General features: G+C 43.6%; 1 protein-coding gene across 1 annotated transcript in view; it reads right to left on the reverse strand.

Annotated features, from left to right (window-relative positions):
- CCT3 (chaperonin containing TCP1 subunit 3) overlaps positions 1-16,824 on the reverse strand; it is a 26,371-nt gene that overhangs the window by 3,336 nt on the left and 6,211 nt on the right. Inside the window, exons 5-11 of the mRNA XM_006155184.3 lie at positions 15,514-15,610; positions 9,709-9,826; positions 6,217-6,403; positions 3,623-3,772; positions 2,205-2,337; positions 1,999-2,080; positions 130-310 (exon numbers count right to left, since the gene is read on the reverse strand). Coding sequence (XP_006155246.1) covers positions 130-310; positions 1,999-2,080; positions 2,205-2,337; positions 3,623-3,772; positions 6,217-6,403; positions 9,709-9,826; positions 15,514-15,610 — 948 coding nt within the window. The remainder of the gene's footprint in view (positions 1-129; positions 311-1,998; positions 2,081-2,204; positions 2,338-3,622; positions 3,773-6,216; positions 6,404-9,708; positions 9,827-15,513; positions 15,611-16,824) is intronic.

A 16,824-nucleotide genomic window follows, 5' to 3' on the forward strand; every position in this document is an offset into this window, starting at 1 on the left:
AAAGGAACAGGAAAAGTATTTGTGGCTAGAGAGACAAATTAATAACTATAAATGAGATGATTTTAGGTCCTCTGAGAAGGCCTTAAGGAGTGATCAGCTTCATCGATCATACTACCAAGGCTGACTCACCGAGAGAATCTCTTTGCTGGCTCCTCGGAGGAGAATGGTACAGGCCTTGGGGTCTTTGCACTCAGTGATAAATGTAAAGTACTCATCTCCAATTTTCTTGATTTCCAAAAGACCAGCTCCTGTTCCAACATCATCTTCTCTCAGCTCCTCTGGTCGGCTGACTATCCGGGCCCCACAGGCTCTATGAGGAGGCAGGAAGAAAATGGTTTTAGATATTCTTAAATATTTCCCTAGAGTCTGTGGATGGAATTAAGGCAGCAACAGATTGCTAGAAATATCAATTGAGAGGTTTTGGCTGCCTGGTGAAAAAAAATTTCAAACATATATAAGTGAAGTTTCCTTAAAGTAATAAGGACAATAAACTCATGTATATGCAAGACAAGTAGTTAGTACTACCATAACTAGATATGGTTGAATTCAAAATATACTTTGTTGGTTACTGAAATAGAAACAGATGAGTTTTAATGTAATGGTCATTAGTTGATAGAACCTACCCTGTACATCCCAAGAACAAAAATAGAATTATATCAAGAAAAATGTAAGCAAGGACAAAGGTTAAGTGTGGGTTGTTGGGAAAGTCATGACACATTTTCTAAAAAAGGATTATTTAATTTTTAATTTATTCATTCTGTAATTTTCTTTTCTTTTTAGAGAAGTTTTTGCTATAGAGCACATGCGCTCGCCAGAGAGAAAGAGAGAGACAGAGACATAGAGAGCAAAAAGTACCCCCCCCGGGGGGGGGGGCGATGGCCATGTCACAATCCCTTCTCCTCCATTCTCCTCTTGGGATCTTGGGCATGCACGCACACACATGCACCCGGCGTGAATTTAAGCCACCAGGTCAGGGACTCGAACCGCGGTTGACTACATGGGAGTCCAGCAACATAGCCATTATGCTAACGCTGGTCCTCATTCTGTCATTTTCATTTGACCAGAGAAAGACAGGCACACAGAGAGAAGGAAAGTGAGAAGGCAAGCCCCAGGTCAAAGACTCGACCCATGGTCAGCCATGTGGGAGTGTCTAGCTCCTTAACCACCACGCCACCTGCTGACCTACATGATGCATTGTTTTAAAAGTATTTTATTTAACTTAATTTATTTATTTTAACTTGATCAGAGAGAAACAGAGCGAATGAATGACGCAGAGAGAAAGAGAATTAGAAAACGAGCTGCCAGGCCCAGGACTTGAATCACAGTAGGCCATGTGGGAGTCCAGCACCCTTAAATACCATGCCGCCTGCTGGCCCCCATAATGCATTTTTGCACAGAAAAAATGTCATGAGTTTCTGGACAGCCTAATATGTAAGTATACATTAACTAGGAATTTTTTTTTTGAGAGGTTTCGCTATAGGGTGCATGTGCTTACCAGAAAGACAGAGAGAGACAAAGAGATAGAAAATGAGAAATCCCCCCCCCCCCAGAGGGAGATGGCCATGCTGCAATCCCTTCTCTTCCATTCTCCTCTTGGGATCTTGGGCACACATGCACACAGGCCTGTTATATCCCGAGCCAGTTAAAACAGATAGCTCGGAAAATGTTCACTAGAATCATCACGATGACAATAAAGAAAAGAATTCGTTGACAAGTAGTTATTTACAATCATAATGGACACCTACCAGACAAGGCAGTGATTACAGCTACCTAAGCACAAGCTGCTCACTAGTGGTTACGGAGAGAGCAGAAAAGGCCCCCGCAGTGGGTAATTGTTGCACTGAAGGACTTCTGAAGAGAGCAATCAGCTGACTCCCAAGTTATTTTCCTCCTTTACTGCACCCTTAATTAAATTTTCAGGTAATGATGACTACATTATGCAGCTACAAAAAGGAAACACATGGAAGGATGAATCCTATTTTTAACTGGCCTACTCACCTAGCAATGCGATTATTGTCTGTCTTCCGGACTCTGCGGATGGCTGTGACATTGGCCCGCATGAGGTAGTGCTGAGCTAAATCTGCAAATCCGAGAGCAGAGGTGCGAGTCAAGCTGGATGCCAGAACTCTGGGCTGTAAGCTGGTTCTACCATCACACATCTGTTATGCTATGCTGGTATGAAGGGGAGAGAGGAGAGCGCCTACCCGAAATGCCCTTTTCTGTGATGACCACGTCAGGCTTCAGTTGGATAATGTCCTCACAGAGCTGCTGGATATACTCTTCTTCCATCTGGAGGATTCGGGTGAAGTCTTCCTCTCGTGTAATCTCAATGTCAGTCTGTGTGGTGAAGGACAGTCACCAGATTTAAAAACCCCTGGACTGAGGAGGTTCTTTTCAAGGTCATCCCAACTACTATACTCCCACGACCAGACACTTTCATGTATGAAAGTAGGAGTTAGCGCAAGAAAATACAAGTTAGCTGGTTAAGCCATGAGCTCACACATCTACAAGCCGGTTTAGCGCTATCATCTAGTTTAATGCCTTCATTTAATTAAATAGCACCTAGAACTCAAGGTCACAAGGGAAGTGGTGGCCTTTTTAAGGCCTCTGACCATCTAGTTCAGTGTTACTTCTGGTCTGCCAGTATACATGGAAATTCCGTGTCTTAATTCTTCTCACTAACTGATTCTGGCTCCGAGCGCTAGTTTAGTTAAGATTCAACAACTGGGGACTAGCAGTTAGCGTAATGGCTATGTCGCTGGACTCCCATGTAGTTGACTGTGGTTTGCATCCCCGACTCAGTGGCTTAAAACTCACGCCAGGCATGTGTGCTTGCGTGCCCAAAATCCCAAGGGGAGAATGGAGAAGGGATTGTGGCGTGGCCATCCCCCTTGGAGGGTGATTTCTGGCTTTCTATCTCTCTGTCTTTCTGGCGAGCACAGGCGCCCTGTAGCAAAAACCTAAAAAAGAAAAAAAAGTGATAAAAAACAATTTTTTTTAAAAAAAAAAAAAAAAGATTCAATGACTGTTTTACTCAAGGGCAATGAAGCCTTGTGAGCTTCCTGCCATATGAAAATTCTCTTTCAGCACTTCAAAGCTAAATTAACTCCTTCCTTACGTTCTCTGGCACATTAGGAAAGATGGTATAATAGTATAAAACAGAAACAAACAAACAGGGGTCAACAAATGGTGTCATGGTTTTGTCGCTGGACTCCCACATGACTGACTGCGGTTTGAGTCATGGACCTGGCGGTTTGCTTTCTCATCTTCTCTCTCTGTCTTGCTCTGTCCCTCTCTGGTCTAATTTAAATAAATACATAAAACAAAGAAATTTTTAAAAAAAGTATAAAACCGGAACAGCTAGGTTTAAATCTTGATTTGGCCAATACTAGCGAGGCTCCTTACTCAGGCAATTAATCTAACTTCCAGAACCTCCACCTGTAAAATGGAGTCAATACCAACTATTTTCGGCCTACTGCTGAGAGTCAGAGGGAGCATATGTAAAGGACAGTAACTGCACAGAGTAGGAAGACAACAAACGGACCTTTTATCTTCCTCATCCGGATTAATCTGTAAGTCAAATTCTTACACCCACTTTAAGCAACAGGGCCAGGACTCTTACCTGGCTTTCTCCTTTCTTGTATTCCAGAGAAGAATCTAGCAGCACAATGCGAGGGTTCTTGATAAAGCGCCGCATTCGTGGGTGGGTCACATCCTTGTTAATCATGACTCCTCGTAAGACACAGGAGTCTTCGATGATGCCCCCAGGTATCTGAACGAAAGATGACCCACTTTAATGCATACCCAGTGGAGATAATTTCCCAACCCCTTTCCGAAACACCATCTTTCATATATGACCACTATGTCAAGATTCTAAAGTACCTTTCTTCACTAAAGCTCTAACATGGTCACATCCACCTTTTTCCCCTAGAAGGAACACCAAACTTGGGACCATGATACCCAATCTGAAGGTCAGCTGCAACTCAGAGAAATTCAGTGACTTGAAAAATGTTTAAAAGGGCTCAGGTTGAGGCTAGCAGGTGGCATTGGTGGTTAAGGAGCTGGACTTCTACACAGTTGACCATGATTCAAGTTTCAGATGTGGTAGCTTGCTTTCTCATTTTCCCTTTCTCTTTCTCTCTCTAGTCAAATTAAAAAATAATAACAAGTAAAATTAAATAGACAAAATAGTTATTCTTTTTTTAAAGAATTATTTTATTTAACTTTGTCTATTATTATTATCATTATTATTTTCCAGTTTGATCAGAGAGACAGAGAGAGAGAGAGAGAAAAGTGAGAAAGCAAGCCACCAAGTCCAAGACTTGAACTGTGTGGTCGGCCATGTGGGAGTCCAGTGCCCCTAACCACCATGCCACTTGCCGGCCCTGAAAATAGTTATTCTTAAAAAATAAATAACAATAAAGAGCTCAGGTTTCTCCTTAAAGATATTCCCATAGAACTTCAAGCTTAGGGCTCCACCTACTGGCTGTAATGTACTACTTGCACTTATTTTTATTTAGTTTTTTGGAGAGGTTTTTGCTATAGGGTGCGTGCGCTCGCCAGACAGAGAGACAGAAAGTGAGAAATCACCCCCCAGGGGTGATGGCCACGCCGCAATCCCTTCTCCTCTCGGGATCTTGGGCACGCATGCACACGCGCCCGGCGTGAGTTTTAAGTCACCGGGTCCAGGATGCGAACCGTGGTCGACTACATGGGAGTCCAGCAACATAGCCATTACGCTAACTGCTGGTCTCTTTATTTTTTCTTTTTTTGGAGAGGTTTTTGCTAGAGGGAGCATGCGCTCGCCAGAGAGAGAGAGCACGAGCGAGCTAGAAAGCGAGAAATGACCCCCTGGGGGGGGATGGCCACATCTCAGTCATTCTCCATTCTCCTCTTGGGATCTTGGGCACACACACACAGGTGCCCGGTGTGAGTTTAAGTCACCAGGTCAGGGACTCAAACTGTAGTCGGCTACGTGGGAGTCCAGCGACATAGCCATTACACTAACTGCTGGTCCCACTACTTTCACTTTTTAATCTCGAATTTAGTAGGATCGGAGAAAGCTTTCTGAAAAGCTCAAAGTCCCCTCATAGAGCACTTACGAGCTTCAGAAAGCTTGCTCCAATCCTACTAAAGTTAAGATTAGTTCTATGGGAACGGAATTAAGACACAGCACAAAATAATCTGGAGGACTGGCTACTGACCAGAGGGAGTCAGATTCCCCATGGCCAATGGGGGTTTCAGGCCCAGTCCTGGTGACAGGAAAAGTACACTGGGCATGTGTGTGTGCATGCCCATAGTCTTTTCCGGGTGGAGAAGTGGCGGGGAAGGAACTGTGGTATGCTTCTGCCCCATTAGGGCGCATGTGCATGCTTGTGCCCTTTCTCTCTCCAGCACAAGTGTCCTCCGGCAATTAAAAACAAACACACATACAAAAAACTCACATTCTTGGGGCCAGCAGGTGGTGTGGAGGTTAAGGCACTGAATTACCATGTGGATGAACATGGTTCCAGTCCCAGACCCAGTGGCTTGAAAATCACTAAGTTGATAAATAAATGTTAAAGGGAAAAAAACTCACGTTCTGAAGTTAATTAAAAGTATAAATTATGTGGTGAATAGCTTTTATACAATGTGTACTTCCCATAAACTTGTGGGAGACCTCTCATAACAGTCCTCGTTAAGTTTACATCCTAATCAAGTGAGTAATATGTACATGGAGACCACAATAAGCTTCTCCACAGCTCTTATAAAGCTGTGTAGGGGGGAACCAGCAGCTGGCGTAATGGCTATGTCACTGGACTCACCACAGTTCAAGTCTTGGACCCAGTGGCTTAAACTCACACCGGATGCGTGTGCATGCCCACCCAAAATCCTGAGAGGAGAATGGAGAAGGGACTGCAGCATGGCCATCCCCACTGGGGGGTAATTTCTCACTTTGTCTGTCTGTCTCTGTCTTTCTGGCGAGCACACGCGCCCTACAAACCTCCCCCCCGCCCCCCCAAAATAAACCCGTGTAGGGACAACAGTGAGGGTAACAAAATTATTTCAGGACTTCCTCCCTGGTAGCCTCCTTAGGCTTTATTTTCCAGCTGTAAGAGTAGTTCTTCCTAGTTGCAATTGGAAATCTAGTTCTGGTTTTAAACTACTTTCTTCACAGGTGGGATGATCTGTGTTAGGAAATACCTGATCCCCAAAGTACACCTTAAAAGACTTTACCTTTTCCACCCTGGCATATTTCTTGATGTCTATCTCCTTCCGACCATTCTCCTCAAACTGTCCAGTCCTAACAGCATCCAGCGCAATGTTACAGGCCAAAGAGGACCATCGACTGATTGCTTTGGTGGTAATGGAGCTGTTGATGATGTTCAGCATCGTATCGCGGTTATTAACGTCCACAGGAGTACTGAGAAAAGAACACCAGGTAACGAGCTCAGCAGGCCTCTCAGACATTTAAAGAAGTCCCTCATCGATAGTTCAGTGACTACAACAGCAGGTCAAAAGGGAGAACAAGGGGACCTGTTTCGTTGTAAAACTCGAAGGCACAGCAAGAAGCAATCCTGGCTGCACCTGCCTTTCAGCAAGACTACAACTAACCCACTCTTAAGAAGGTACTTTAATACCTGAGCAATTTGTTCCCCTGTCTGACAACTTCGTATTTACAAATGAAGCTTACAGTAAGACTATTGTTCCTCATCTTCCCCTTCAAATGAACTCAATTTTTACAACTAAGATTAAGACACATTTTGTTAATAAAATTTTATCCTATAAAGAGCCAATTCTAAGAGTTCCTCTCAACATCAAATTACCACTATACTATCCACTTTGGTCATTTATTCACTCATTCATTTATCCTTTTTGGTATAGGGCCCAAGTGCTCGCCAGAGAGGCAGAGTGACAGAAAGTGAGAAATCACCCCCCCCGGGGGGGGTGTTCATGCCAAAATCTCTCCTGCTCCATTCTCTTCTTGAGATCTTGGGCACACACACACACACATGCACCCAGTGTGAGTTTTAAGCCTCTGGGTCTGGGACTCGAACCACAGTTCACCATGTGGGAGTCCAGTGATATAACTATTATGCCATCTGCTGTTTTTCACTCTGGGTTTTCTTTTACATTTATTTTTAAACCAATGTATAAAACTGTACATATAGTCAAGCCCTCTATAAGTTCTGCATCTGTGGATTCAACCAACCATGGATCAAAAATATTCTGGAAAAGTAAAATAAAAAACCACAAATGGCCAACTGATGATGTGGTGGTGAAGGCAACTGGAACCCACATGGCTAACTGCCTAGTTTGAGTCCCAGACTTGGCTTGAGAAACAGGCTGGGCACAAGCGTGTGTATTCTCAAAATCCCAAAAGGAGAAACGAAGGAGACAGGATTGGGGTGTGACCAACCCTAACGTAGAGGAGGAGGGGCTGCTCCATCACTCACTCGCTTTTTCCCCACAAGCATACATGCCCACTGGCAAATTAAAATAAAACAAGAAAATACACAAATAGGCCCAGTTGAGGCCACACAAAGTACAGAGTGTGCTCCACAATGCCGGAGCCAAATGGAATGTCTGGGTTCAGATCCTGGGTTGACCTTAACATGCTGGATGGACCTGTGCCTGTGACCCTGGCTGAAGAGGTGACTGGAGGTGAGTGTTGTGAAGTGGCAAGACCCTGTCAGGAGTACCTGTGCCTGTCTCTCTCTCACAAAAGAAATAAACTTGGGGAAAAGCAGTTGGCATAAAGGCTATGTCACTGGACTCCCATGTAGTTAACTGCGGTTCAAGTCCTAGAACCGGTGACTTAGAACTAATACTGGGTGCGTGTGTGCACGTGCCCAAGATCCCGAGAGGAGAAAGGAGGAGAAGGGATTGCAGTGTGGCCATTCCCCCTGGGGGGTGATTTCTTGCTTCTTTCTGTCTGTCTCTCTCTGTCTTCCTGGCGAGCGCATGCACCCTATAGCAAAAACCTCTCAAAAAAAACAAAACAAAACCACACATCTTTGGGGTCAACAAATACAGCAAAAGTTAAGGCGACTGGATCCCATATGACCGACTGTGGAGCTGTGGCAGTTTGAGAAACATGCCAAGTGCATGTACATGTGTGCCCAATATCCTGAGAGAATGGAGATTTCACATGTGGCCATCCCCTCTGGGGGGATGCTTCCTCACTTTCTTTCTCTCTCTGGTTAATGCTACTGTACAGCAAAAATTAAAAGAAAAAAAAAAAACACAAAAACCGAAAAAATAACAAATAGTATTTTTGGTCCCTTTTTAAAAATTTTAATGGAAAACTGCTGGCTACCATTCAACAGCACTTCATCAGAGTACTGAACTAGCTATAATCATAACTTGATGGTAGGATATGCACACATACATATATTTGCTATAGGGAGCATGTGCTCACTGGAGAGACAGAAAACAAGAAATCACTACTCGGAACACCCACGCCACAATCCTCTCCTCCATTCTCCCATTGGGATTCTGGGCATACATACACACATACATACGTCTGGCCCGAGTTTCAAACTGCTGCGAACTGTGGTCGACTACATGGGAGTCCAGCAACATAACCATTATACCACCTGCTGGTCCCAATGGTAGGATATTTTAAAAATGACTTTTTTTGGGGGGGATAGATTTTTGCTATAGGGCGCATATGCTTGCCAGCCAGCCAGAGAGAGACATAGAGACAGAAAGCGAGAAATCACCCCCCAGGCGGGATACTCACGCTGCAATCCCTTTTCCATTTCCTCTCAGGATCTTGGGCACGCACGCACACGCGCCCGGCGTGAGTTTTTAAGCCACCGGGTCTGGGACGCGAACTGCGGTCGACTACGTGGGAGTCCAGCGACATAGCCATTACGCTAACTGCTGGTTCCCAAAAATGACTTTGGAATTTAAACCACTGTGTGTATAAGTCTTGGGGCTGGCAGGCGGTGTGGTGGTTGGGTGCTGGACTCCCAAGTGGCCAACTGCTGTACAAGAATAGCCATTGGTCGCTTGCTTTCTCACTTTCCCTTCCTCTCTCTCTTTGTCTCTCTCTGGTCAGATTAAAAAATAAAAACAAATTAAATTAAGTAAATAATTATTCTTTAAAAGTTTTAGAAATAAAATAAAAACAGACCTGCCATGTCAAGCACGGCCAAAATGTAGGACCCGCATAAACACAAGAAGATAAAACACACACGGCAAGCAATGCTCTTTAACGTGGAGGCCGGGGGGCGTGCAGTCTCAGAGGAGAGCGGCCCGGATTCGCTGTTTCTCTGTATGGTTATTAAGGAAGAAGCGCAAACCGCGCTCGACTACGTGGGAGTCCAGCGACATAGCCATTACGCTAACTGCTGGTTCTCGCCATTAATTAAACTTTAATTTGCCAGGGAACAGCAAAATAAAGTTTGGCATGGTGGTTAAAGGTGCTGGACTCCCACATGGCTGACTACGGTTCGAGTCCCAGATCTGATGGCTTGCCTTCTCACTTTCCCTCTCTCTCTCTGTCAGTCCCTCTTTGGTCAAATTAAAATCAAATAAAGTTAAATAAAATAATTCTTAAAAAAAAAAAAAAGAAAAGAAAGAAAAAGAACTTTAACTTGCCTTACCCTCCTCTTTATTTTGCTTTCCTCACAAAATGACTTTGGAGTTTAAACCACTGTGTGTATAAGAGATGTGCCTGGCCTCTCATATTTGACACCACTGTTTTCAGCCCTCCAATACCTGATTTTCTTTAGGGTGCTGATCATGTCATCCAATGCCTTGCGGTACGCACTGATCACCACTGTTGGGTGCATCTGCTGCTCTAGGAAGTGCTCAGCCACAGACAGCATTTCTCCCGCTGAAAAAGAATACAAACATCACAGTGATGTTTCCAAAATATGGATATCAAGTCAACTTCATAATACTTCAAAAAATACCTTTTTTTCCCCTAAAACACTTCCTCTCAAAAGAAATACCATTTAGCTTTTAATACTATTCCAAATTTTGTATTTTGTACTACCCAATTCATAAAGAAAACATCCTCACTGGACACATTTTAAGTGATCAAAGATTGAACTAAGAGTTTACTTATTCTTTTGATCTTTCTACCTAAATATTATGGTTTCTTTTTTTTTTGGAGAGATTTTTGCTATAGGGCGCATGCACTCGCCAGACAGACAGACAGAGACAGAGAGACAGAAAGCGAGAAATCACCCCCAGGGGGGATGGTCACGCCGCAATCCCTTCTCCTCCAGTCTCCTCTTGGGATCTTGGGCACGCACGCACACGCGCCCGGCGTGAGTTTTAAGCCACCGGGTCCGGGATGTGAACCGCGGTCGACTACGTGGGAGTCCAGCGACATAGCCATTACGCTAACTGCTGGTTCCCGTAAATATTGTGGTTTTCTAAAGAAAAAGAAATAAAAACTCTTCCCCCTATACACTGTAGAATAGAAAAAAAATATAGACAAGAGGAGTCAGTTTCTTGTCTCGTGGTTAAGGTAACTGGATTTCACATGGTCAACTTTGAGGTTTGAGTCCCAGACCTGTTGATTTGAAAAACATACAAGGCACATATGTATGCGTGCCCAAAACCCCAAGGAGGGAAAAAGAGAGAAGGGATTGTAGCATGACCATTCCCTATGGTGGTGCTTTCTTGCTTTCCCCTTTTCCTACTGGTGAGCACATGTGCCCTCTAGCAAATTAAAGAATACACAGAGGGGGCAGCAGGTGGCATTGGGGTTAAGGCTCTGGTCTCCCACATGGTTGACTATAGTTCAAGTCCCAGACCTGGCAGCTTGCTTTCACACACTGAGTCCCTCCCTCTCTCCAGATGGAAAAAATAATAAAGTTAAATATTATTTTTTAAAAGAGAGATTTTTAATGAAATGAAAAATAATAAAAGGAAAAAAATTATTAAAAAAGAGATTTTTGGGAGTCCAACAATGTAACCATTACACCATCTCTTGGTCCCAATAAATAATTCTTCAAAAGAAAAAAAATGCACAAAGGGAAAAATTTTTATTACTAACTCAGCAACTTAGGATACAGTTGAACTGCTGTGCTGAAATATAAAACACAACCTGAACACACTTAAAACTCCTGATATATCCCCAAAAATGTATAAAATTTATCCTCTAAACCAGCAGCCCCAACCTTTTGGGCACCAGGGGCCAGTTTCATGGAAGAAAAATTTCCACAGACAGGGATTGGGGGAGAGGGTTGGGATGCTTTATGAGAGCACACAATTGAGGAATGACTTTATTTAACTTTATTTATTTTAATTTGACCAGAGAGGTACAGAGTAAGAGAAAGTGAGAAAGCAAGCCAAGCTACCAGGTCTAGGACTCAAACTGCTGTTGGCCATATAGGAGTCATGGGCCCTTAACCATGCCACACTGCCCCTCCCCACCATCTCTCTGACCAGAGAGGGACAGAGTAAGAGAGAGAGGGAAAGTGAGAAAGCACTGAGAGCACACAATTTCAATACCTTGCATGTGCAATAGGGTTTGTGATCCTATGAGAACCTAATGCCATAACTGATCTGACAGGAGGTAGAGCTCAGGCAGTTAATGCATTGGAGCAATAGGGAGCAGCTGTAAATACAGATGAACCTTCACTCACTTATCCACTGCTCACCTCCTGCTCACTGGCCCGGTTCCAACTGGGCCACACACTGGTACTGGTCCATGGTCCGGGAGTTGGGAACCCCTGCTCTAGATGAGGAAAGTCCTTTTCTTTTTTTCAATTTGCTACAGGTTGCATGTGCATGCTGGAGAGAAAGTGAGAAAGCACCCCTTCAGGGGAGGGCCATGTTGCCATCTCTCCTCTATTCTACCCGGATTTGGGGCATGCATGCATAGGTGTCCAGTGTGTTTCCAAGCTGCCGGATCTGGAACTAAAACCGCACAATTAGCTATGTGGGATCCAGCTGCCCTGACTACCACGATACCTGACTGGCCCAGAGCCCTTTTCTTCTAAAAATTGTCTTTACTTTTTTTTTTTTTAATTGTTTTATTGGGAACCAGCAGTTAGCATAATGGCTATGTCGCTGGACTCCCACGTAGTCGACCGCGGTTTGCGTCCCGGACCTGGTGGCTTTATACTCGTGTGTGAGTGCCCAAGATCCCGAGAGGAGAATGGAGGAGAAGGGACTGCGGCGTGACCATCCCCCCTGGGGGTGATTTCTCGCTTTCTGTCTCTATGTCTCTGTCTGTCTGGTGAGTGCACGTGCCCTATAGCAAAAACCTCTCAAAAAAAAAAGAAAAGTATAAAAAAATTGTTTTATTTAAACTTAATTATCCATTTATTTATTTTTAATTTGGTCAGAGAGTGACAGAGTGAAAGAGACAGAAAGTGAGAAAGCAAGCCTCCACGTCTAGGACTTAAACCATGGTCAGTCATGTGGGAGTCCAGCGCCATTAACCAACATGCCACCTGCCAGCCCCTTGTCTTTACTTTCTAATTAACACACAAAAAAACCACTTAATACATATATAAACATTTCTGCATATACTCTAAATATTCGAATTCAATACTTCACTTCAATTTCTAAGTGTCCATCATGTATATTAAAATAAAGATATTCAGGGGCCAACAGGTGGCATAGTAGTTAAGGCACTGGACTCCCATGTGGTTACTGTAGTTCAAATCCCGGACCCAGTGGCTTCAAACAGGCTAGGCATGTGCGTGTGTGCCCAAAATCCCAGGAGAAAAAGGGATTGCAACATGCCTATTCCCTGGGGGTTGGTTTCTTGGTTTCTGTCTATCTTTCGACTGAGCTCCTGCACCCTACTGCAAAAATCTCTCTTAAAAAAATAAAGATACTCAATAAATATTTTAAAAGATGTCCGTGTAAGATTACTTAGAAACAGATACCTATGCCCTGTAAGGCAAGAGCAGAATAGTAAGTCAGAAGTTGTCTTTAGGTGAGGCCAAGGTTTTTTTCCCTCTTAATGCCACACTTCCTTTTCCCAAAGGACTATTTAATTAAAAATTTTTAAAAGAATTATTTTATTTAACTTTATTTATTATCATATCATTATTATTTTTCAGTTTGATCAGAGAGAGACAGAGAGAGAGAGGTAGTGAAAAAGCAAGCCACCAGGTCCGAGACTTGAACTGTGGTCGGCCATGTGGGAATCCAGTGCCTTTAACCACCATGCCACTTGCCGGCCCCCTATTTATTTAATTTTATATTACTGTAATTCACTAGAGAGACAGAGAAAGAGAGAGAGAACACACAAGTGAGAAAGCAAGCCACCCAGTCCGAGACTCAAACCGCAGTCAGGCGTATGGGAATCCAGTGCCTAACCAGCATGCCACTTGCTGGCCTCTTAAAGTCATACTTCTAAGGTTAACTAGACTCATGGATATTTAACCCACCTTGTAGCTCCACCTACTCAACTAGGATTATCAGTAAATAATTCTTTTTTTTTTAAAGAGAGATTTTAGCTATAGGGCATGTTTCTCTCAGAGAAACAGAGAGAAAGTGAGAAATCATCCCCTAGGGGGGATGGCCACACTACAATCCCTTCTCCTCCATTCTCCTCTCAGGATTTTTGGACATGCATTCAAGCACCCAGCATGATTTCCAAGCCGCCAGGTCCAGGACTCAAATCCTGGTCAACCATATGGGTGCCACAAGCACTATGTCACTTGCTGGCCCAATTAGTGAATAATTCTGCCTAATATCTGATGCTCACTATCTGCCAAAAAAAGTGAGAAAGCTGATGAAATCTTTCCTCCTCTTTTCATCCCCCAAGTTTGTCTCTACAATTTTGAACAAACCATGTATAATTCTCAATTCTTAAAAAAAAAAAAAAAAGCTGATCTAGAGATGTGCTTAGCTGGTTGTGACTCAACTAATTTTCTGTGTAACTCTCCATTCTTCAAATGGTACAAATGCATTCTAAGAAAACTTTAAAACAACACTGTAAGGAAATTCATAATAGAGTCCTGGGGCCAGGAAGTGGCATGGTGGTTAAGGTGCTGGACTCCCACATGGCTGACAGTGGTTTGAGCCCTGGACACTGAAGCTTGAAACTCATGCTGGGATGGGGGACCAGCAGGTGGTGTAGTGGTTAAGGAGTTAGACACTCCCACATGGCTGATCACGGTTGGAGTCCTAGACCTGGTGGCTTGCTTTCCCTCTCTCTCTCTCCCTCTCTCTCTCTGGTCAAATGAATTGAATGAATGAATAAAATGAGACAAAATAATTCTTAAAAAAAGAAAAGAAAAGAAAATCATGCTGAGTATGTATGCCACAAAATCCCAAGAGAATAGAGAAAGACCTGTGGCATGACCACACTCCCAGAGGGGACTATCTTTGCTTCTCTCCAGTGAATGCATGCACCCATGGCAAAAATCTTTAAAAAAGAAAAATGAACAATAGCCTGTTGTAAGGACACTTTTTTTGGAGAGAGAGATTTTTGCGATAGGGCATGTGCACTCCCTAGAGAGACAAGAAAAGAAAGTGAGAAATCATCCCCCTGGAGTGGGGGTGGAGAAAGGCCATGCCACGAGCCCTTCTCCATTCTCCTCTTGGGATTTTGGGTACACATGCACACATGCCTTGCATGAGTTTGTTTGTTTTGAGAAGATTTTGCTATAGGGCACGTGCACTCGCCTGAAAGACAGAGAGACAGAAAGTGAGAAAACACCCCCCAGGGGAGATGGCCACGCCACAATCCCTTCTTCTCCATTCTCCTCTTGGGATTTGGGGCATGCACACACATACACCCAGTGTGAGTTTAAGCCACTGGGTCTGGGACTCGAACTGTGGTTGACTACATGGGAGTCCAGCAACATAGCCATTATACCAGCTGCTGGTTCCGCCTGGCATGATTTTTAAGCTGCCAACTCTGGGACTTAAACTATGGTTGGTCATCTGGGGGTCCAGTGTCGTAACTACCATGCCATCTGCTGACCCCAGGTCTCTACTCTTAGACATGAGGGTCAACACTATAAATAGGCATAGCTCAATTTAGAAGTTTTCTCATTCGTAACAATGTTATTGCAATCAGACTTTTTTTAAAAAAATATTTCTATTGTAAAAATTTCAAGTCAACTTAGAATTTATACAATAAAGACAACAAGCCAAGCTTTCAAAAAATGATCATCTGTGATCTTATAGGAAGTTGAAAGACTGGTCTTCAAGCGTGTACAACCAAGCTTCATTTTTTTTTTTTTGGAGAGATTTTCGGTATAGGGCACATGTGCTCGCCAGACAGACAGAGAGAGACAGAGAGACAGATATTATTTTTTAACTTGTCAGAAAATACATGTATGTGTTCATTGGAGAGAGAGAGACTGGGCAGTGGAGGGACAAGGAGTAAGAAAATCACACCTTATGGGGCGATGGACATACTGTAATCCCTTCTTTACTTTTCCACCTTTCAGGACTTGGGGCAACCATGCATACACCATTAGATCCACTGTGCAGTCAGCAATGTGGAATCCAACTGCTTTACACGAAACACCACCAGCTAGCCCAACACAGACATTATTTTTTCATTTCCATATCACCCCTCCATTTTCCTCTTACCAAGAATAATTACTGATGTGGTCCCATCTCCAACCTCTTCATCCTGAGTTCGGCTAATTTCAATCATGGATTTGGCTGCTGGATGCTGGACTTGGATCTGAAAGAAAAATGAAAATCACCACTGAATCAACACTACTCAAAGACCGTGTTAACCCATTTTGCTTGGCCCAAACTCTTGAGCTTCTGGTTACTACATACTGCCTTCTCCTTTATTGTTTAAACATACCTTGACAAGTTAAAAATGGCCCCAAAGCACCTTACATAAACCAGTGTTTCAAGTCTTTTTCTTTTGGGGAAAAATGCAACTCTTAGAGCTTTGTGGAGTGAGAGAGTCATATGGCAATAATGCAATGCTCTGCCATGCTGGACCCACATGGGAAGGTCCAGGCCTCCTCGTGCACACCAAGGATGCACTGGGGGCAACATTTGACTCCAAGATCCCAGGTGGCTAAAGCTAGGGATGGATTGTGGCATAAAGACTCTGCTGGGGTTGCCTGTCTACCTCTCATGTAAGAAATAACAAAACTTAAAAAAAATAATTAGCTTCTTGAGGACAGACCAGTACTTGTTAGCCTATTTAGCAGACGTACCACAGTGGTTGAATTATGTCCCCAAAGTAGATATATGGAAACTCGGATCACCCAGAATCTATGAATGTGACTTTATTTGGAAATAGGGTCTTTGAGAATGCAATCAAGTTAAGGAAAGGTCATACTGAACTAGGGCGGATCCCAAATCCCATCACTGGTGACTCATGAGAGACACTAAGAGATATACTAACTCAGAGAGACTGAGTTCACAAGCCAAGGATGGCCAGTAACCCTGAGAGGCCAGAAAAAGGCAAAGGAGGATTCTTTCATAGAGCCTTTTGGAACATGGCACAGTCAGTCTATAAGGGAATAAATTTATTTATTTATTTATTTTAATTCTAGTCCTCATTTATTTCCTTTACCTTCTTTTTTTTTTTGGAGAGTTTTTTTTTTTTTTTCGATATAGGGCGCGTGCGCTCGACAGACAGACAGAAAGCGAGAAATCACCCCTCAGGGGGGATGGCCACACCACAATCCCTTCTCCTCCATTCTCCTCTTGGGATCTTGGGCATGCACGCACACGGGCCCGGCGTGAGTTTTAAGCCACCGGGTCCGGGACGCGAGCCGCAGTCGACTATGTGGGAGTCCAGCAACATAGCCATTATGGTAACTGCTGGTTCCCAGGGAATAAAATTTTTAAACAAACCAGTTGGTGGTAAATTTTTCTTTCTTTTAAGAAATATTTTTGCGGGACCAGTTGTTAGTGTCATGGCTATGTCGC

The sequence above is a fragment of the Tupaia chinensis genome, unplaced genomic scaffold, assembly GCF_000334495.1.
Source record: "Tupaia chinensis unplaced genomic scaffold, TupChi_1.0 Scaffold000438_1, whole genome shotgun sequence".
Lineage (NCBI taxonomy): Eukaryota > Metazoa > Chordata > Mammalia > Scandentia > Tupaiidae > Tupaia > Tupaia belangeri.